Source organism: Halichoeres trimaculatus, unplaced genomic scaffold (assembly GCF_033239565.1).
Source record: "Halichoeres trimaculatus isolate MK-OKI-2021-1 unplaced genomic scaffold, fHalTri1.1 fHalTri1_scaffold_15, whole genome shotgun sequence".
In the NCBI taxonomy this organism is placed as follows: Eukaryota; Metazoa; Chordata; class Actinopteri; order Labriformes; family Labridae; genus Halichoeres; species Halichoeres trimaculatus.
In genome coordinates this window covers 9,617,008-9,638,761 of record NW_027437193.1, presented here as the reverse complement: position 1 = coordinate 9,638,761, position 21,754 = coordinate 9,617,008, and the positions used below count along the sequence as shown (strand labels likewise).

The window sequence follows — 21,754 nt, the reverse complement described above, 5'->3', positions numbered from 1 at the left end:
CCCATAATGCCTACCAATCATGTTACCTGCTACTAGACTGGAGTCTTTTCATTTGAGGAATAAAACAATCATCTCAAAATGTCCAGGAAGAGAAACGTTAATGTAGATTGAAGGCTGTTTCAAGAAAAATGGAAAGGCGAATATATGTTTGTGCTTTAAGGAGAAAAACGAGTCCGTCTTAAGTGTTAAAAGGCCGTGCACTGAATAGTAGTTTAATTTATTTTACATTACATTACATTTAGGAATGGATACCTTTCACATTTGAAACGATACGGTACTGATGCCAGGGACCTGGCAATCAGTACCTATACTTACTGGTACCAATTTTTGTTACTTTTTTGTGTTTATGTGGTAAAAAATATCAATTTAATTAAAAATAAAATGTAAAAAAGTTTCAATTTAACAAATTTATTCTTCAGTATGTAACCTTGCAATGCTGTGTTCATGTCTAGCATGGAAAATCTCCTTCTCTTCCACTCCCTCACAGTCACAAGGATGCGTTTAGGTACCTAAACATGATATCTTTTGGTTTTACGTGAATCGGTACCCTGTACTTTTGACAGAATTCAATCGATACCTTTAAAAGTACCTGATTCAGTACCCATCCCTAATTACATTTAGCTACATTTTATTCTGTCTTACAATTACATCTGGGCCTTTAAATGCACCCATTATACTAATGTGGCCCTCAGTGAAAATGAGTTTGACACCCCCCGTGTAAAGGGACAGTACAAGGCCCAAAAAATTCCCATTACCCCCTTTTTAATTCTTTATGGCAGTTGTACCTTTTGGACTACCCTGGATGGAGCCCATAGTAGACATGTTGATAACATCCATCCTAATGTATGTAAGCAGGGAAGCCCTCATTAAGTTATGGGGAGGCTAGGGGGGCCATGTAATATTATGTTGTCCCAGGCCTCGGCAAGACTGTCACCTAGCCTGTGTGTAAAAATGCATTGGAGTCTGTGTAGGTAGTGACAGACATCATTAAAATGTACAAATCTATTTCCATGCTTTAGGGCTGTTGTTCAGGGCTGTTGACCAATCACAAACAAGGACAGGTCTGTCATCACACTTAACTCAGAGCTTAGTACGATATGAGCAATATAGGAAGAATTTATACAGATAACCCAGACTGAAATCATCACAGCTGCCAAATGCAGCAAGAAAAACTATTAAAGAAAATTCGCAGACACTGTAAATGAGCAGATTAAGACTTATAATGCAACTTTTCCATCATTAGTGCATCACTAAATAGATACAACAACAGAAGCCAATTCACTGCTTTCAATTAATGTTGCACAGATGTGTTCTTTTGTCATCTATGGCGTTTAAAGACATTTTCTGCAGCCTTGGTGGAATCAAAGAGAGATATGATAGTTCAGGATAATTTCAGCACTGAAGGATGTGTTGAGATTGCTGTGAGCTCTTCAGATTGCCGTTTATAACACAGATCCTTTAGTTAGACTGCTCATTCCATCACACTGTCTTATTTTCATGACTTCAACTTTTCTGGCTTCAAAGCAGAAAAAAAACAGAGATTCCAAAACAACAACAAAATGCTCTGAATTATTTAACCACACCAAAGTTTTATGTTGTTGTTATGAGTTTGAGAAAGTTCTTAGACAAGCCATCTTTATGAAACTTTTTTAGTGTTTCAAAAGCTTTAATAGCAATGACGCTCATTTTTCAATGTTGTAAATTTATAAAATTAATTGATTGTGGCTGTTACTTGATTTTGGCTGGTGTAGGGGGCAGTAACACAATGGCTCTTCAAGCTGAAGATTTTTGGTCAACCATTAAAGATGGGGAATCGCCTTCCTTACATGAGCAGGAAATGGTTACAGACATGAAGTATCAGTGATGAGACTGAGGTGGTTTGATGTCAATCAACCAACAGAAGAAGAACTGTTACGAACCATAGACAATATGATACATGGTCGAGGTCACAGTGGCATTACCCAAGAGTTTCTGAGGGCCCAAGGTCATGATGAAATGAGCTATTCACACTGAAAGGGGGGGGGGGGGGGGGGGGGGGGGGGTTCGTTAGGCTCTATACTTTCCCCAAAGTAACTAGGGATCTCAAACTGGTGCCATGGAGGGCCAAGAGGCTGTAGGTTTTCTTTTCAACCAAAAACTCCACCAGCTGATTCTACTGATTAGTCCCTGCTCTCTGCTTGAACGTAAGGTAATCATTGAAATCAGCTGGTGGAGTTTTTGGTTTGAAAGAAAACATGCAGCCTCTTGGCCCTCCCTGGCACGAATTTGAGATCCCTGATCCAAGCAGTGGCCTTACATAATTATTACTGTCTAAAACATTTGATTTTAGCTACTGTCTCTTTAAGCCTCCCAAACCCCTTTCCCTCTGATTGGTCGGCCCTCTTGAGGCCAGCTGGGGGCAGAGCTATGAGCAGACCCTCGTGTTTGAGGCCCTTTCCTTCAACATGTCAGGAACCAGTCAGGAGATCCTCATCATATCCACAAGTCTCTTGTTCTCGTGCTATTTTCAGAACGCATCAATTTGAGCAGTTTCTAGATAGATTCTGGGATTCTACAACATATGAGAATATGCACACTTTCTTTTTTTCTTTCTACATTATATCCCAGTTTGAAATATGTAAAGGCATATCACCCCTTCTTTAAGTAGTTTCCTTTATGCTCAGTGCCAGCCTTAATTGAACACTTAAGGAAGTGAAGTTTTAAGCACTTCAACATTGTGCCGGAGGTTGCTGATTGTCTGAACAGGCTTTTGTCTTAACTTTTTTTAATTTTCATTACAGATCCTTTTTATTTTTTGTCTCATCTTTTGTTTAGAGTTTTTTCAACCCATGTCCTCATCTCTCCACCTCACATTGTTTCAGCAGAGAAGAAAAGGGACTTTTTTAGGACAGAGATCCCTGGTGGCTCCAATCGAGTCCTCCCACCTCTCCCCCTCTCCCTCTATAAGTAAAGTCATGTAATCACTTTTCAATGAGTAATGAGCCTTTAATTAAATCTTTTAATTAACTTTCCCTCTGCCCGATTACCCTTCACTGCAGTCCTGTAAATTCTCTCCCTCTCTCTTATCAGGTCTTTTACTTTTCCTCCCTATATGTTCTTTTTTTTTTTTAAGTTTCTCCAAGTCCCTTTTCTCCCTCTTCCTCCGTTGCTATGGTAACTCTCTCTCTGGTGCACCCCCTCTTCCCCCTCTCCCTCTCTCTCCAGTGGCTGGTTGGAATGGTTGCTATAGAAACACACTTATTTAAAAGAAGAGCTAAGAAATTATCTTTTTCTCTCACTCTTCCCAACGCGCTCGCTTTTTCGCTTTCACTAACCCCATCTCAGTCGCCCTCCCCCTTTTCCTCTCCATCTCTTTTCTCTCTCCCTGCTTCCCTCTCGCTTTGCCTCAATCTTGAGCAGGCAGACCCAGTCTTTTATTTTCCTTTGGCCCTCGCCATATATTGTGGGTTTGCACACACACACACACACACACACACACACACACACACACACACACACACACACACACACACACACACACACACACACACACAGGCACACAAACCTGCAAGCTTTCTCTTTCTTCATCTCTCGTAGCTGCACAGCACACACTTTTTTTTCAATGGCCTTTCTCTCACTGCTACACACACACACACACACACACACACACACACACACACACACACACACACACACACACACACACCCTCACAACACAGTACTTTTCTCCAAGAACATAAAAAAAAAAAAAAAAAAAAAAAAAAAAAAAGGACCCACACTTTTTTGGCTTCACTCACAAACTTACACCAGGCTCCTTATTCCCCCTCATAGAGGTACATTTTTATTTATGACCTTCACCAAAAGTCCTAAAATGTGATATTTAGTTTTGAGGGTCTGGTTTTTCTTTTGTGAATTGAGTACATTTAGGTGTCTGAAAACTGCTTCAGGTAAACGATCCATTCCACCTCCATAAGGTCTTTATTTGAGGTAGGTTTTTTGTTCAAAGATATCACTTTGCCATATAGAAGTGGACTGCAAAAGGTGTTAAGTGCCTGATCAAGATGAAATATGTAACATTACTTTAAGAACACTTTGACTCTGTGACATCAATGCCTACATGAATATTCATTTTATTCATTTTTTAGTTGACGAAAACTTGAAATATTTTAGTTTTAGTCTTAGTTTTAATTTAAAAAAACATTGGTACTGGGTTGCACCAAGTGATTTAAGCAACAACATTTCCCACTTTTGCTTGACTTATTCCTCAGAAGAATGATTCAGCCTTGGCTTTCCCACCGAGGTAATGCTGCTGTGCTGCTCCTGCTGATCCACTAGATTAAAGAAAAGTGCATCACACACAGATAAAAGCGGTGATATCGAGGATTTATTCTCAGTCCCAGTCAAGGGAAAAAAACAAGCTTTCTAGGGCCAATATGGCTTTATTTTGTCCTCTGGCTTTAATTAAAAGTGTTATGAACACACATATGTGTTTATAAAATACTGCTCTTTTGTATACTAGGAAAAGCATACTGGACAGGCAGTTAGTTTAAGGCACTCTGAACTGCATCCTCAACTTTGATGGAGTTGGCTTCAGCTCCTGCAGTCACATGCCACGGTCAATGTGGTCTTTATTGTACTACTAAACTGGTATAGATCCACTTTTCAATATAATTTTTTTGTAGTTGTAATAGAAATGTGGAAAGTGCCATGTCTTTGTCTCCTTGTTAACTTTCAGGCAAGTGAAAACCTCCGGTTGAGCGAGTGTTAAAAACTGCAGTTCATCAAGCATCCACTAGAGGCTGCATGCAGAAACACCAACAATCACATATACAACATGCAAAATAAGCTGAGCTTTACAGTTAAAATAACACATTCCTCTATCTGCACACACTGTGCTGGGTTGGTCAGCTTTCTCAATACAACATCTACCAAACTCTGTGTCAGAAGTGAATGGGTAAAGTCATTATATCAGTCAACGTCAATATGTCATACATCCCATCGTTTGGGGTAACCTTTTGCCGCACGTCTTCATACTGTAATCATGATGAAAACACAATTCATTGAGCAGCCTAGAGGTGTTCCTTTAATGTCATCTGACTGACCCAGATACACACGAGAGAATTTTACTATCACCTCCATCTATCACGCCACCGATAATCTCAATAATAAACATAAAATTAATGAATTTTCTTGTGTGACAGCACAAAGTGTGCACTGTTAAACCTCTAGAAAAATACCACAAGCAGAGGTGAGCAGATGTGTGAGGCCGTGTCGTCTTTTCTACTCTGTTGTTGAGACTGTAAACACATCCATAAACATGCAGCAGCAAACGCCAAGTCTGTCATCTTGGTGTTGGGTTTTGTTACCTCATCCCTCATTCTGGCTTCAGCAGTGTCTTTTTGACATGATGTTGATCCTTATAATGCCAGGATATCTCTAAGTCAAGCTGCCTAGGATTTTTTTTTTTCAAGAGTGTTTGTGTGAAAAGGTTAGAGATGCCTCGAGGTGAAACCAATGGCAGAACTGTTGTGTTGGATAGACACTTGAATGAAGCATCACAGTTGTTTAGATGGCCGTCTTATGGATAGCATATTGAGATGTTTGTGTTGAAGAGGCATCAGTTAAATTAACAACTGCTGACTTCAAATGAGCTACTTCAAGGTCCTTTGCTTTGTGCATATCAGCTCACTGTCACAAATAAGTCCCTCACTGGAGTACTTGAATGCAACAGTCGCATCTTTTATCATCTACACTGGTGTTTTCTTTCTTTGACAGGTCGAAATGTCTACGGCGAAAGAAGTTTTGTTGTAAACAGTAAGTACATACACCTTAAGATGCAGGCGTCACAAAGCTGTAGACTCACACACACACCAGACACACACACACCAGACACACACACACCAGACACACACACACATCCCGGAGTGTAATCTCCTCTCTAGAACAATGGCAAATCTCACTCTGACATAATCTTCACCTGTGACGCTGTGAGTTAATTTACCGCCACAGGAGAGCAAGACTAGCAGCGTGACGTCACCGCCTCCCTTCCCTCGCCACCGCTGAGAGCAGCTCGCTTATCTCCCATGCACCCGAGCATATCAGGCTTCACCGAGGAGCGATAGTGTCACCCCCACCACCCTAACCACCTCACCCACCCCTGCTCTCCTGCTCTCGCCTCTTCCTCTCCTCGCCTCATCGAGCCTCGCCTAGCCGAGCGCAGCCCCGGGTGTTATCAGTTCCTGATAGTTATCGACTTACATTAAAACATAAGAGGGGAGAGAGGAGGAACAGGCAGATAGACGGAGCGAGGGAGGATGGAAACACAAACAGAGTGGGTGGTGATGGATACCGGCTTTCATCATCCGTAATCATGTTGTCCATCTCCATCTTTAAATCGCTGCCGCTTCTTTTATCACCGTTTAAAATCCGCCAAAGGAGGAGAAATAAAAAGGATGGAGGGATATATTGAGACTTCAAATAAAGGGTCTTGGTGCCCACGCAATAAAATCATTTGGTTACACGAGTTGAGTTTGAGATAAGGGGGGATAAGTTTGGAAAAGCCTCTGTGGGGGAGATTGGATGGCGCTAAATGTTAAATTAAGTGAAAGAGGAGCCAGTGGATTCTGGGTCTATAGGGTTTATAAAATCCAGATTGAGATTGTCACACACTGGGGTGATGAAAAGCGGAAGTTTTAAACATCAAACTTTTCCTCTAGCAGCAGCTTTGGTTTGACGATGATACGCCATCTTCAAAGGATTAGTCCAACAAGGTTGAAAGGAAAGGACTTGAAATGTGTTGATATGATGATGTATGTACAGTATTTTAAGTTTAATGCAATGATGTTGTAAAGCAGCAACAACTAAGCCACAGACTGTTCTTACTTTGACTTTGAATTCTGTTATCTCCTCACTTTCCTCTGGAGACACTAAAGTATAATTACTTTTCTGATTCATGCGTCGGCAGTGCGTCTCTTTTCATCAAGGCAAACGGATCAAATAGGTTTCCGTACAGGTCAATGTGTCAACTTATGCTGGATCCGTTTCATTGCAAACGTCTGCGTGGCTGCTCCGTCATATCACAGTCATCCTATTTTTGCTGTGATACGTGAATTCAGCATAGGGAAGATCAAGCGGGACAGGTGGGACAGGTGTGACCGGAGACTACCTAAAAACACCCAGTGACTTTCAAAATAAAACAAACTGAGTTGACAAATGCAGTCAACACACAAAGGAACGGAGTCGGACTGCAGATGTTTCTGGTGTATTTGAGGCATCAGTCTTTGTAACGCAGCCAGTAAAAAGAAGAACCATCACGACTATGGTGGACTCATGAAGCAGTTATAGGCTCAAAGTCAGAGTTACTTTTTATGTGTGGTGGGAAAAAGACAAGATAAACATGTTTTTTTTCAAAGAGTTGTGGAGAAAATGTCAGGTAATGTAAAAATGATGACTTTAAAGGCAATTAGGGAAACTATCTTTGGCCGGAATAATGTCTTTCTAAGGTAAAGACTCTGTTTCCCATGAGCACTATCACCCTCTGTTGTAAGGACTCTTTTAAATGCTTGCTTTTGTTTTGGAAGCAAATGAACGAAGAACCAAAAGTTTAAGGAACTTAAAACTCTACTTTTCTTCAGGGTATATTTCTGTTTGTAGCAACTTTGTGCTGCATTCTTTGGAATGTGACAACAAGCAAATGCTGCGAACTCAGTTTGTAGCATAGTAACTAACTAACTAACTGGCTGCTTGTTCAGTCCAGCAAGCTGCATGACTGCCAGACAGCTGAAGTCACAAGACCACAGAGTTCCCACGCTTCCCACTCCATTAATAATCCTCTCTTCATTCAGGTTGGGCTGTAAAACCTCAAACCTGTTGACATCTGGTCTGGCTCTGCTCACTATGCCTGTTTGTTGTTGTTGTTAAGCTAAATATGATCTGGTTTTAACAGTCAGTTTGTTTCATTTTGAAAGTCACTGCGAGATTTTAGGTAGTTTGTAGTCACAGCTTCTTGTCTTGCTTGATCCTCCCTACAGTGAGTTGATGCGTACAGCAAAATCGGATGGTTGCGCATCTACTGTGACCTGCTGGAGCAGGGACATGGCTGTGTAATGTTGTGACTCCTGGTAATGTCCAACCAGTGCTCATCTACCAACTCCAACCTCACCAAGCAGAGCTAACGAAACCTCCCTCCAGTTTTTACTATCACGACAAAATAAATCAAGGTTACTTTCTTCAAGAAAAAGGGTCAGCTCTTTCTTTGCAATGCCAAACTTTGCTGGCCAATGTGTTGTTATAAAACCAGACATAGGCACATGGATTGGTGTCTTTCAGGATACTCCAACCAGATAACTGGGAAGTAACATTTGGAAACATTAAAAGATTTTCCACAGTCAGTGAAAGAAGTGAAACCAATATTTGGCCATTAATAGACAACAAATGTGTGCCCAGCTCTGGCAAAACTGTTAAAATAGCGGGAACATAAGCAATCATACAAGATTTTTTTTCAACAGATAAGCCAAAATAGGCCTTAGATTATTTGAATTTGTAGTTTATGGTTGATGATTTTTATAATCCAAAGCAAAATCTTAACATACACTGAACACTAATTTACAGAACTCAACATTCATTCTGCTTGGGCTACAGGAATGTATTTACAATGCACTACAAAGTAAAAGGAATGGAGGGACAATAACAAAGCTGAGGTCCCTGACTAGATTCAACCCAGTGATGCTGCCGCCCAAAAAACACCACGATGTCCATGGATGAGGCATTTAAATGAGGCTCATCTCTTCCCAACCCTTGAAACAGATTAGACGGACAGTAAAAGGATAATCTGTCAGTCAAATGATAACCTAATTGTTTCCTGGATGACACAGGAGGGAGCATTACAGTGGTTGGTGTGCAGAATGAGTCCAACACACACACACACACACACATTCAGGGTTGTCCATCAGCATGTTTAATCCAGGGCAGAGACAGAAGGGAAAAGCTTGTGAGTGTGATCTTGTAATGGATCAGATTGATTTAATTCACTGCGCCGGACAATTTCTCATTCTTAATCCTCAAGATGTCTCTGAATGGATTTTATGTGGGAGGCCCATTCAATTGTTCTCACTCACCTCCACACGCACTCAGACTCTCAGACAGCGGGTGAGCCAGGGAGAGGAAACACAGGCAGACAAAGAAGCAGAGAGAGAAACATAAACTACCTCCACACTAAGCTTATTTGATCTCACGGCCCTTTTTGTTGACATTTTTTCTCATATAAAAGGAAGCACTTTTATGCTTTTGCTGCTTTTATGCCTGCATTTCTTTGAAAGCGTCTCCGCTGAGGACAGGGAGGGGGCAGCTTGGGTTCTCACTTTCTCTTCCAAAAAGGCAAAGAAGGGTTACTTCCAGCCTTTTATCACTTTTATTGAATACTCACACATGCAGCGAACGGAGACCCACTTTATTTATCCTCGCAGGGCTGAGAACTCTGGTGGGGGGGCGGAGCTTTGTGCAGTGCAGCGTGCCGCCTGGAACAGTGGTGAAATATGCTGGAAATGCCTGGAAAACTCCAGGCCCTGCTCTCCCAGGAGAGCCCCATCTATAATAGGCCTGGCTGTTTCCCTCTGCTCCCTCGCTACAACCCTCTCCACGCATAAATCTCTGCTCCCCAACCCTGCTCTGCTCCCACTCCTCCTTTTGCATTTCACTCCTGCATCCTCCCTTCTTCTCTTCTTCCATTAGTGTTTCCTCCTCAACCCTCCTTCACCCTCCTCCAAATTCTCCTTGTCCTCACCCTCTCCCCTCCTCTGCCTCTCCTTTTCCTACTTCATCCCTTTGCCAAATCCAAATCTGAGCTCCATAACCTTGTTCTGCTCCTCCTTTACTCCCTTCACTTCTCTCCCCTCCTCTGTTGTGATCATCTCTATTTTCTTGCTCTCTCCAGTCTCAGCCAAATAATAAATCCAGCATCCACAACCACCTTCGCCTCCTCCTTTGCTTTATCTTCTTTCCCTCTTTTTTTTATCCTCCTCATCCTGTTTTTTCCTTCCTGCTATTTCCACCTTTTTCTCCCCCTCAATTTTCTTCCTCCAGCTGTCGACACTCCTCCAACCATTCATCTCCTCTTTTCTACCCCCCTCTCCTCCACCTATGTCGTCCTCTTTCTTTATCTACCCTCCTTCATGTCCTCATCTTTCTTCTTTCTTACTCCTCCCTTTATTCATTATTTCTACTACCTTCTCCTCCTTCACCAGATCTCTCCTTCTTCTTTATCCTCCTCTCCCTTGATCTCCCTCTGTATTCTCCTGCACCTTTGCCTCAGCAAATAATAAATCAGAGCTGTACAACCTTGCTCCATGCACTCCTCCGCCTTTGCTTTCTTCACCTCCATCCCCCTCCTTCACTCCTCTGCTGTTTTCCCTCCAAAATTTCCACCTTCACCTCATCCTGCTGCTTCTGTCTCCTTCATCTCCTCTTCAGTTTCTCCTGTTATCTTTTGTTGTACTCCTCCCACCTGCTCCTCTTTCGTTTACAACCAAACACTCCCATCCTTCCCGTTCTCTTTTCCTTCTTTTTCCTAAATGTTTCCTCCCTTTGTCTCCTCTCCTCTTCTGAACTCCTATTTCACTCCTGCCCTCCTTTCTTCCTCTCTTCCTTGAAAACATCTCTTGCTCCTCTCATCTATTCTTTTCAGTTCATTTCATCCACTCCTCTTTCTCCAGCTCCTCCTCGGTGTCTCCGGCTCAGAACTGCCTCTGACTCTTCCTCTTTCGTCTGCTCTCTTGAATGTTTCCTCCCTCTTTCTTTGCTCTTTCTCTGAAAGCTCTCCTGTTATATCCTCCTCCCGTGTGCAGTCTCCCTCTTCCTTTTTTCTTGCCTCCTCAGTCTGACTCTTTGGCCTCTGCTTCCTGACCCTGTGCTCTTCCTTTGCCTCCACTCCTGTCATCCTCACACATCTGATTTTCCTTCTGCCTTCATCCTCCCTCAGCTTCCTTCAGCTCTCTGCACTCCTCAAACAACCTCTCCTCCACTTTTTCATGCTTTTTCTCCTTTTTATGTTTTTGTCTTGCACTCCTGTGGCCCATTGGCTGCTCACCTGAGTCCCCCCTACTCTTATCCTCACCTCTTTCCTTCTTTCCTTGTCTCCTTTTTTAGATTCTTCCGATTCGTGCTCCAAGGATCTCCTCCTCTTCTCCCCTTTTTCCTCCCAGTCCTCTCCTCCCTCATCCAGGCTGACATATCAACCAGATTGACGGGTGTCAGCCCTAATACTAGTCGACGCTTTCTGTTTTGATCTTTGTACTCTTCAGTATCAACCCACACACACACACACACACACACACACACATACACACACTCCTATAACCCACACAGCCTTCACAGAGGAGGGAAGAGGGGAATTTGCCGATGTCGTTTTAGCAGATTACTAGATTATGGAGGCATCGTGGTGAATTAAGCAGGAGCTAATTGTGGCAGTTATTTTATTTATTTCTTTTAATTGCTGTTACTTGTCACCTCAGATTACGCTTCCTGGGCCGTAAGGATATCAGATCTGTCAGGTACTGCAGGGCTGTACAATGAGAAGGCACCCCCTCACACACACACACATGCACACACACGCACACACAGATAATTCAGCTGCCATCATGTTGTTTGAACCTACGCTCTGCTCTTAAACAAGGCTTGTCATGTCATTTTTAATCATCTTCATTTGAGAGAACAGGATTTCCGATGGAAGCGGATCGTCTTTACCGCCTTATTAGAGCGACAGAGTCACTCAACCTTTCATGTGTGCTCGTGTGGCACATTCACCGCGGTATGGCACCAACGCATAGGTTGGGGGTATGACTCATACTTACAGCAGTCATGCAAGCGATGCTCATCAGCGGTGCTTCAAATGATAAAATCTACCGAGGAGAAGAACATGTTCAGTGTGTTCTATTTTTCCCACAGGGCTTTAACCCCTTCACAGGATGTGTCTAAGGATAGAGAGTAAAAGCAGTTTTTAAAGGCACTACACACAGGGCCAGTGCTTTGAAGGCCAAAACATCAGAAGCTCACTTCTTTTTGTTTGTAGGCATTTGTCTATCTACAAATTTTACAATCAATCTATTCTTATAAACTAATCCGAGACTTGGTCGTCATGGCAGCAGTCCAAGCAAGTTGTCCCAGACTTCCCTCCCCCAGCATCATGTTCTAGCTCCATCAGGGTTGATCCCGTGGTGTTCCCAGGAAAACACTGGATCTGTGCCCTCTTGTCTCAAGACTGAGGAATTCCTACAGTTCCCACGTCAATGATGATCCTCTCCTCATTCATGCTGAGATGTAAAACCTCAAACCTGAGGACCCTAGACCTGGCTCTGCTTATTATGCCAGTTTGTTATTGTTATAAAGCTAAATGGGATCTGCTGTCCACCTGGTTTATTTTAATTTGAAAGTCACAAGATGTTTAAATGGGGTTTTAGTGCCTAACTTCCTGTCTAACTTGATCTGCACTATGAAAATTGGTGAGTCCAAAATCTGGTTAAATTAGAAAGCTTAGTCATCTGATCCAGCAGGTTTTTGGACTGCCAGGGCTAAGATGCAGCGGGAACCCAACAGAGCGGAGATGGAGAGATATAAAATGAAACCTATCAGATCCAATGCTGTGACGGAGCAGAGACACATACGGTGTACTTTGGCAATAAACAAGTCTACCCAGACGTCCTTCGCTCCTCAACCTTAGTTGACTCAGTCCCTTCTCCAAGCTCCATCCCAGTCTAAACCGGTGCAATGCCCGCATCACCAGTGCACCTGCTGACCTCACAACCCATTATGTCCACAATCATGGTCAAGATCCCAAACACTTAGATGTGTGATAAAGACTTGCTCCTGACAAAGGGAAAGCAATCCATTGACGTTATCTGTCATCTAAACTTGATTATATCCAGGTAGTAGAGCCTTGCAGCAACCACCACCAACCAGACATTTAAACTTAGACAAAAGACATTGCCAGTTCTTCAGGGCTTCAGTGACAAGACTTTTAATAATTTAGCTAACCTAATCTGGTACCAACTAGTAGAGATGGGTACCTTTCACATTTGAAACTAAATGATACTGATGCCCAGTACTTGTCAATCTGTGTTGATGCGGTGCCAGTTTTTGGTACTTTTGCGTGTTTATATGGTAATAAATATCAATTTGTTTAATATAAAATCTCAAAGTTTTTTTTTAATCTAAGGTGTTGATTCTTCTGTATAACCTTGCAATGCTGTGTTCATCTCCAGTATGGAAAATCGCCTACTCTTCAACTCTCTCGCAGTCAGAGGGTTGTGTTTAGGTACGCAAACATGGTACCTTTCGGTACTCGGTACTACAGACAGAATTTGGTTGGTACCTATAAAAGTACCTAATTTGGTCCCTATCCCTACCAATTAGCGAGGATGACCACATTAAAAGTGTTTAGTTGACCAAACACTTGCATAAAATAGAACACCAAGTCTGTTTTCCCTGCTGACCCCTTTACACTTAAAAACTTGCTCCAATTTTACAAGTGCTCTTTAAGTTACCGTAACTCCTCAACCATTCGGGCCGACAACAAAATTCAAATGTCTCTTTAAAGAAGAGAAAACAAAATTTACTGCACTGTATAGAAATCTATGTGCAACAATGTTCCAATCACAGGCAATAGTTGATTCGGGTGGTAAGAAAGATGAACTTTCTGGGCATGATCTCTGACTCTTTCAAGGCCAAAATAACAAACCCCCAAAAAGTCCAGGTAGCTTGCAAGATACTTTGGCGATAAGAGAAATGAAACATCAGATCTTATCTAATGCACTATCTACAGGGGTTCCTTCCGTTACGCCAAACAAAAAGCTTTCTTTAAGCTTTCCCCATTGTGAAATTACATAAAGTAGAGGTTCATCTCAGAAAAAAAGCACAAACATGAGATGTAGAAGAGTTCTGATTTAACCCACAAAACCCCATCTGAGAGTATTTTTGTTGTTGATGATTCATAAAGGAATTACACAACTGTCTGAGGGCGGAACAGTGGAGAGCCGAAACTAATGATCAGAAGTGATCACATACAGTCCATCACTGAGCAGGGAAACAGCAATAGAGTCAACTTTTTCTGGAGAATCTGAGGCTTCAAGATATTCAGGTCAACATGGATGTAATCAAAGACTTCTTTTAGATTCAGAAAGATGTTTGGGATTTTAATCTTCAGGAGAATCGTGCCTTTGACTTTATATTTCCAGGTATATCTATAGAGACCTCACTAACAATGCCTCTGCAGCCCACATTTGTGTAAACCTGTGCCAATGTAAAGCATCAAACATTGATGGTCCAGCTGGGTTGCTGTTGAAATAGAAACTCGCGCCAATAAGGCCGTCTCTTCCTCTCTGTCTCGGCTCTCTGAGCAGTCGTGCTCAGCCTCTGTTTATCCTCAAACATCCCCTCTTGTCAACAGATTAGGACTGAACCCCGCTGTCTCTTCCTCTCTTCGTCTCTCTCTGCCTCCATCTCTCTGTCTTTTGGCCTGTCTCTTTACATCTGCGCCTCTGCTCTATTCTTGTGACGGGAGAAAAGAGCGGGGGGAGGAGGAGAGGAAAAGAAAGTCTATGTATGTGTGTGTGAAGAGAGAGAGAAAGGGAGTGTGTGTGTGTGTGTGTGTGTGTGTGTGTGTGTGTAGCGAGAGATGGGACAGGTGCTTGCAGAGCGAGAATTGCTTTACTTGCTTTGCTTGCATGATCAGGCTGCAAAAATGTTCAGCTCTAGCAAAAGTGCTGTTCAAGAATCGACTCTGAGAAACTGGCTTTCCTCGCCTGTGGCCAGAGCGGCACTGGCAGCACAGTGTCGGATCACAGCCACAACACGCTACACCAGACCCCCACACACACACATTCACACAAACAGGGCCGAGCGGTGTAATTACAGAGGCCCACAGACACGCGGTCAACCACACAGAGATGTAGCTGGCCCGTGTTACCGAGCCAGGGACAGCAGTGGACTGGAGAATGGAGCAGGCCGCTCAGGGGGAGCCGGTCAGAGCTGTCAGCAGGCAGGAGACACCTGGAAGAGTCCAAACAGGCTGAACACACATTAGACTGCAGCTGCTGCATGTAGGGGACGGATTCACTCTGATCACATTTACAGGCTTACACCGACTCAGCTGGAGACGACGAGCTGCTGCTCCGCTCTCTCTTCTGTTCGTCTCTGTTCTCCTCTGTGCTCCTTCTGTTCTCCTCTCTCCTGTGTTCTCTTTCTCTTTTCTCTGTTTTCTACTGTCTCTCTTCTCTGTTTTGTTTTGTCCTCTTAGGTCTGTGATACTTGCTGTTTACCCTTCTGTCTGCGCACACAACCAACTGCTTCATGATCATAATTGTACACTACGTGAGAGCTGAGGCCACTTGCAACTTCAAGGTCTGTGGAGACAAAGAGTATAACTCACATATCAGTCTCTTATGTTATTCCCGCGCCTCAGCTTCCTGATGAGTGACATATTGTCATGCTAGCTCAGGCAACTGACATCCAGTGGATGAACTCACCCTGCTCTGCTTTCCCAACGTTTCCCTCCAACAGGAAGTGGACTTGTTTCCATTTAGATCAGCACGCCACCCTCTAAAACTAAACATACCCATCTCTGGCTCACTGACGGACATGAGTGTCGCTGTGCAGTGGCTGTGACACGTCATACAGATACAAATAAATCCAGACTTGTTCAATCAGTTTGTCTTCAAGACAAGCTGGCATTGTTGTCCCTGTAGCTGTGCTGATTATCACTTCCTCTCTGCCTCTACACCGCCCCCTACAGTTCAGAGATAGAACAGTGGCTTCAGAAAGAACTGGAAACATAATGTGTCACGTAAGGCCATGGTAGAGAAGATGATCCATGTTTTCTCCTGTGCCGTTTGCTCTCTTGTTTTGTACTTCAGCTGAGCATGCAGCTACGCTAGCTTAGCTTCTTGTAATACGTTAACACTGCGTGTGTTCTCAGTGCACTGTATTTTGTCCAACTATAGGCAGGCTCGTATTCAGTGTGTGTGGGCTCTTAAGATGTGTTTTGATTAGTTTTTGAAAAATGGGCGACATATTTTAAATTCTCATTTCATGCATCGTTAAAACAGCAGCTATGTTCACAGGGCCGATGACGTGAATAAAACAGAAGTTTGAACATCATTAGAAATGGATGTTGATATGTAAGCAAGTCTGGTGGGTTTAAGTGTAAAGTTTATGACGTGAAGTTCAGTTGTGATTCTTTTCTGTTTTCACCTCACTTTCTGTTCTCTTAAATGGTTCTGTTGCTGTCATTTTGATCTGTTATGTTTCTGTTCTGCTCTCTAACAATCTGTTTAGATCCTGTTCCCTTTTGTATTGTTCTGTTTCAAGGCTGTTTCTTCCCTCTCCTCTCCTCAGTAGGTCTCTGCCGCTCATTTTCTGTTCTGCTCTTCGCTTTTCTACCTCAGTTTTGCTGTTTTCCTCCATTGTGTTTCTGTTCTTTCTCTGTTCTTACGTGTTCAGGTTTCTGCTCTGTTTGGTTCTGTTCCTGTTTAGTCTGAATCCTGCACTGTTCGGGATTTCCTCTGTTGATTTGCCATTCTTCTCTGCCCTGCTCTTCTTTCTGCGTTATGGTTCTTTACTGTCCTCCTCTGTCTTGCTCTCCTTGCTCCTTTCAAAAGTGTTTTCCTCTTTTATTGTCTTGTTCTCTTTTGTTCTGTTCTTCTTATTCTTTCCTCTTTCTTCTCTGCCCTGCTTTGTTCTGTTTGATTCTCTTTAGCTCCAATAATCAAACCTCCCTGATCTGATTAACGCTCTTTTCTCTACTCTTTCATCCACTTCAGCCAAAGCTCTCTGTATCTTTAGCCCTAATTACTCTGAGCCCCCGGATTATTGATTGATTGTCATAGATTTATCATTACATCAGCTGATCCGATCTCACTCATTCTATTATATCCTCTTCAAAAGACCAAAGCGTTCATCCTCAGTCCCTCAGCCTCCTCTTCTCCTCATGTTCAGCTCTGTTTCTGTTCTTCTCCATCGTGTGGAGGAATAATAACCTTCTACTCTGCACTGAGGCGGTGGGCTCTGCTGCAGCCTGGGAGCTCCTCTGACTGTCTGTCTGTGTGGATCACCGTCTGTGGTTCATCACACCGGCGGCCTGCGGCACCGGGGACCCAGGTGCTGAGGCAGGTACACACACACACTCACACACACACTCACTCACTCACATACACACAGTGTGAACTGCTCACATCAGGCCACCTCAATTAATCACCCCTGCCTTTAGAGCCGTGACTGCCCTCAAACACAAACGCACACTCATCCCGTCTCTCAGTGAAGCGTGTGTGCATGTCTGTGTGTGTGAGTGTGTGTGTGAAAGAGGGGGAGACAGAGAGGGCAATCTATCAAGGTGATCGATAAAGAGGGACATTAATATTAGTAATGGGGGCTCTCCTTCAGTCCAGTGAATATGTCTCCGTCTTTACAGTAAAATATGAATTTTTCTTGGCACCTGCTCGTTTGCAGCGCGGGCACGCGCACGGTCATGAGCACACCAGACTCTACCTGCATGCTAAGAGGTGGAGGAGGAAGAGGAGGGGGAGGTATGGGTCTCTATTATCTCTCACTCCTGCTCTATCACACACACACACACACACACACACACACACACACACACACACACACACACACACACACACACACACACACAGAGAGAGAGAGAGAGCCTCTCTCTGTCTAGAGGGACACTTGTGCTTGTCTTAACTCTTTTTCTTAGAAACACACTGAGCTTAAAGGAACGCACGTGCCTGGCGCGTGCGTTGAGTGCGTGCACGCGCCAGAGCGATGGAAATTGATCTTGTGTGACTCATGTTAAAGCCAGACTGTGCACTGGATCCTCGCCTCATCAATCATCCCCTGTTGGCAGCTATGCGCAGTCTGTGTGTGCGCGTGAGTGTTCGTGCACTCGTGCGTGTGTTTGTAACACATCTTCTGCTGACCCACGCTGCGTTTGTTTGTGTCAACCCAATCTATCCGCTCATGCGTTTCAAAGGTCACGTCAAAGCAATGTCGCGTGCAGATGCTGCACATCTCTCTCATGAACGTGTAATTGAAGAAAAATGAACGCAACGTTTGTGTCAGCGCTCTAAATCTCATTTTTCCCCCAGCAGAGCGGAGACCCTGAACAGCCTATGACTCTTTTGCCTTCAGCGCCTGCGGGCTATAATGATGATGTCCGGGGCAGCACAAATCTATAACAACATAACACGTTCACACACACACGCGTGCGCGCCCACATTTCCAGACATGGGGACGCACAAACACATGCAGCGCCAGAGCAGACAGAATGACACCCACAAAGCGCACAGACGCCCGCACAGAGTAGGGTGAAGAGGAAGGGGAAAGAAGCGAAAAGGGCGTCAGACGGAAAACTTTGTGAGTGTTTAAACATCTCTTACCTTGGTTCAGAGAGATCGCCAAAGTTATGATCCACAGGGCTGGCATGGTTCAGCCGAGCGCATTCAGATTCCTCCCCTCGGCTCTGCTTCCCCGAAAAGACACCATCAATTCCTCCCGAGCGGGTGACTTTAACTGGAATCCTCTTTGAGTCATGAGAGTGAAAAAAGCCAAATTTAGAGAAAAAAAATCCAAAGAGTCTTTTCCTCTCCCCTCCTCCCCTTTCTTTTACTCGTTTCCCTGTTTTTCCCGTGCGTAAAATAAATCTGTCTCCACTTTTTTTGTTTGCACTCTCCTCTCAGTCTGTGTCTCTTTTCCTCTCAGCGCTCCAGATTCCCATTTAAACGGGACTGAATTCCTCTCTTCCTCTTTTCCTCTTGCTCTCTTTCTCTCTACCCCTCTCTGCCCCCCTCCTTTCATACAATCAGTAGCACACACCCCCTCTCGCTCTCCCTCCTTCCACCACCACCTCCCCGCTCCAAAATCTCCGTTTTGGACTCCACGGAGAGGAGGTGGAGGGCGCTCCAGCGGACGTGGCGAGAACTGCGCTTTGAGCATAAAACTTCAAGCATGTAGTGCTTTAATTTCACAACTGAGTGCTCCTTTGATACGGACTGTTAAGTGGTAGGGTATGTTCGTAAATCTCTTATTAAATTAAATCAGAGGCTCCAAAAAGGAGCAGAACAGATGTATTTTACTACTTTTATCTCGGGAATAATCAGATATGATAAATTCAGGTATTTTTACATGGAACAGATTTTGCTTTTTTATCCTTCATAAAAAATGAATAAAAATCTGCTGCTTTGTGAAAAATTTATGGCAGAAAAAAAAATGCAGGTTTGTTTATTTTCAACAACAAAGGGGTTTGCTCAGCTTAAAGCTCCTGTGTTGAGTTCTTCATTAGCTGCTTTTCAACCAGAGAACTTTTAGTTAATTGAAAAATTCTTCCAGTTAATGGCTCTTGGCCAAAAGAAGGTTAGACAAATCTGACCAGCAATGCATGGAGAAACATTTAAAGTAATTGCACTTCATCAGCAGCCCAGTAGAGGGCAGTAGGCTAAAGATGGAGAAGTGGCCACTCCACAAAGAAGCCACCATAGACGTCAATACTTAACCTGTTAGCATGGAGCTTGTACAACAAATTAATTTGCTAAATACAAATTTGAAAGGAAACAAGTACTCCAGGCAAAGCCATCGTAATACCTCAAAAAAATCAACTTAAAGCATAAAGATACATTTTTGAAGCAATGGATCTTTGGTTAGTGATGCCATTGATCAAGAGTTTATTCAAAACAAACAAATCATCTGGATAAACTAACAAAATTAGTCACTTACTGAGAAGAGTCGTTCATTTTTCAACGTCAGTTCCACTCTCCTCTCTCCTGTTTTGTGTCTCTCTAGACCGCAAGAGTCGCTCGAGCTTAACGTTAGTGACACGTGCTAACTAAACCAACAGGACAGAGTTAGTTGGGAGCCTCGTGTCACGCCTGCCCCTACATCTCTCTCTTATCTCTCCAAAATCAAGGAAGTAGTCAGTATTTCATCTAACATTTGCTTTCCTGCCCACGTCAGACTTTGCAAAGCGAGTGATCTAACCTGATATCTCCTGCTGAGCTGATTCACAGGCAGAGCTGCTGAGAAGTACTGAACGATTCAGTGAACGAATCTTTTGAACGAATCATTTTATTGAACTGATTCAGTACACTGAGAATAACTGCTTTTTCCACTGTAGATCATCATTGAATACCTGATATTTTGATTTATTATTCAAAGCTTCAGTGAAAATAACATCACCCTCAAAAACAACTGAGCTGACAGATTCTCTTTCAACAACTTTTCCAGTTCTCATGCTAAGTGATATCTTTCCAGCTCATGCACTGCAAAAAACTGAAAGCTTATCAATTGTTCTTGTCTTATTTTCTATAGAAAATGTCTTTTTTTAGACTTAATATGAGCCACATTCACCTGATCAGTCGAGAAAGATGTCTTATTTCCAGTTATTTAAAGACAAAATGAGGTCTGAATTGCTTGTAACAAGTTAAAAAAAAAATCTGCCAATGGAAGAAGAGAGAAGTTACTTGTATTAAGACATTATTCTAGTTTCAAGCAAATTTTCAAGCAAATTTTTCTTGTTCTATTGGCAGAACTTTTTCACTTGTTACGCACAAATCAGGCCTCATTTTTGTCTTTACACAACTTGAAACAAGACATTTTTCTGATACTTGAACTGATAAGTTAAATTAGGCTCATATCGAGTATAACAAGACAATTGTTACTTAAATTAAGACAAAAAAAAAAAACTTGAGAAGAGTTCAGGTTTTTTTGTAGTATGGGCAGCAGATAAAGGAGATGAACCCTTAAGTGCTTTGAGAAGGTTTATCCAATAAAAGAAGAAAAGTGCAAAAGATAAAACAAAACTCACTGGATATCCATAAAGCTTAACCCCATTAAAAGTTTCATTTGAAAAATCCAAAATCATGGCAAAGACTCAGGATAGACAGACTGATCCAACAACGTGAAGGAGGAAACAGAGACTGAATACACGCTTAAGTAGCAACAGGTGTGAACACAGGTGAAACTAATGAGAGTAATCACAGTGGAGGGAAACACACAAAGGCAGGGCGTAAAGCTAAAAAATTATACAGAGGGAGCAAGAACTACAAAACAAAACAGGAAACACAACAAACTTTACTTAGGAAGTGGTTTGATAAAGATTTTTCTTGTGACAAAAAAAACATCTGGTCCAAAGATGGCAGATCAGCTTTTTGTATTCATCATGGTTTTAAGAAATATTTTTTCAGCATTAAACAGGTAAAATTCAGATTCTGTTTTCTATTATTCCTGTTTGGGAGCCATGAGTCCGGAAGTATCTGGCCTCTTAATGCAAGGTCAGAAGTGAAGCGATACCTCTTCTTCTTATTTTATTGTTTTACTGTAGTTTTGTACACAGCGGGACAACCAAAGAACACACTTTATGAAAAGATTTAGTTTTTAAATGAAATTTTCGCACATGAATGAGCACAATGAAACCCAGTGTGACAGCGTGATTTATTTTTTCATTACCTACTCCAGTGGTTCTCAAATGTTTTGATTCCCAAGAGTAATATAGGTGTTCACAAAGCTACGCATGTGTGGCAGGGTCAGACTAGAAAACTAAAATACCAAACACTTGGATTGATATCCAATTGTTTGTTATTCTGAGAAGTTGATTTTTAATTAGTTATCTGATTTTGAAAAGATGATGAACATCTCAGTTTAACTAATGCTAACTAGCAACGTTCCTGCTGGATTAGAAGAGTAGATAAGAAACAATATACAGTCACAAAGACACAAAGTCCCTCAACTCTACCAT

General features: G+C 42.6%; 1 protein-coding gene across 3 annotated transcripts in view; it reads right to left on the bottom strand.

The window, feature by feature from the left end:
- kirrel1b (kirre like nephrin family adhesion molecule 1b) overlaps positions 1 to 20,911 on the bottom strand; it is a 128,262-nt gene extending 107,351 nt beyond the window's left edge. The window contains exons 1-2 of one of the 3 annotated variants that reach the window (XM_074688305.1): positions 20,825 to 20,911; positions 18,405 to 18,547 (exon numbers count right to left, since the gene is read on the bottom strand). In XM_074688305.1, coding sequence (XP_074544406.1) covers positions 18,405 to 18,450 — 46 coding nt within the window. In that variant the 5' untranslated portion in view covers positions 18,451 to 18,547; positions 20,825 to 20,911. Of the gene's footprint in view, positions 1 to 18,404; positions 18,801 to 19,737; positions 19,867 to 20,824 lie in introns of those variants that run through there. The other 2 variants (XM_074688306.1, XM_074688307.1) reach the window with 2 other exon arrangements.
- Between the last annotated feature and the right edge of the window lie 843 nt (positions 20,912 to 21,754).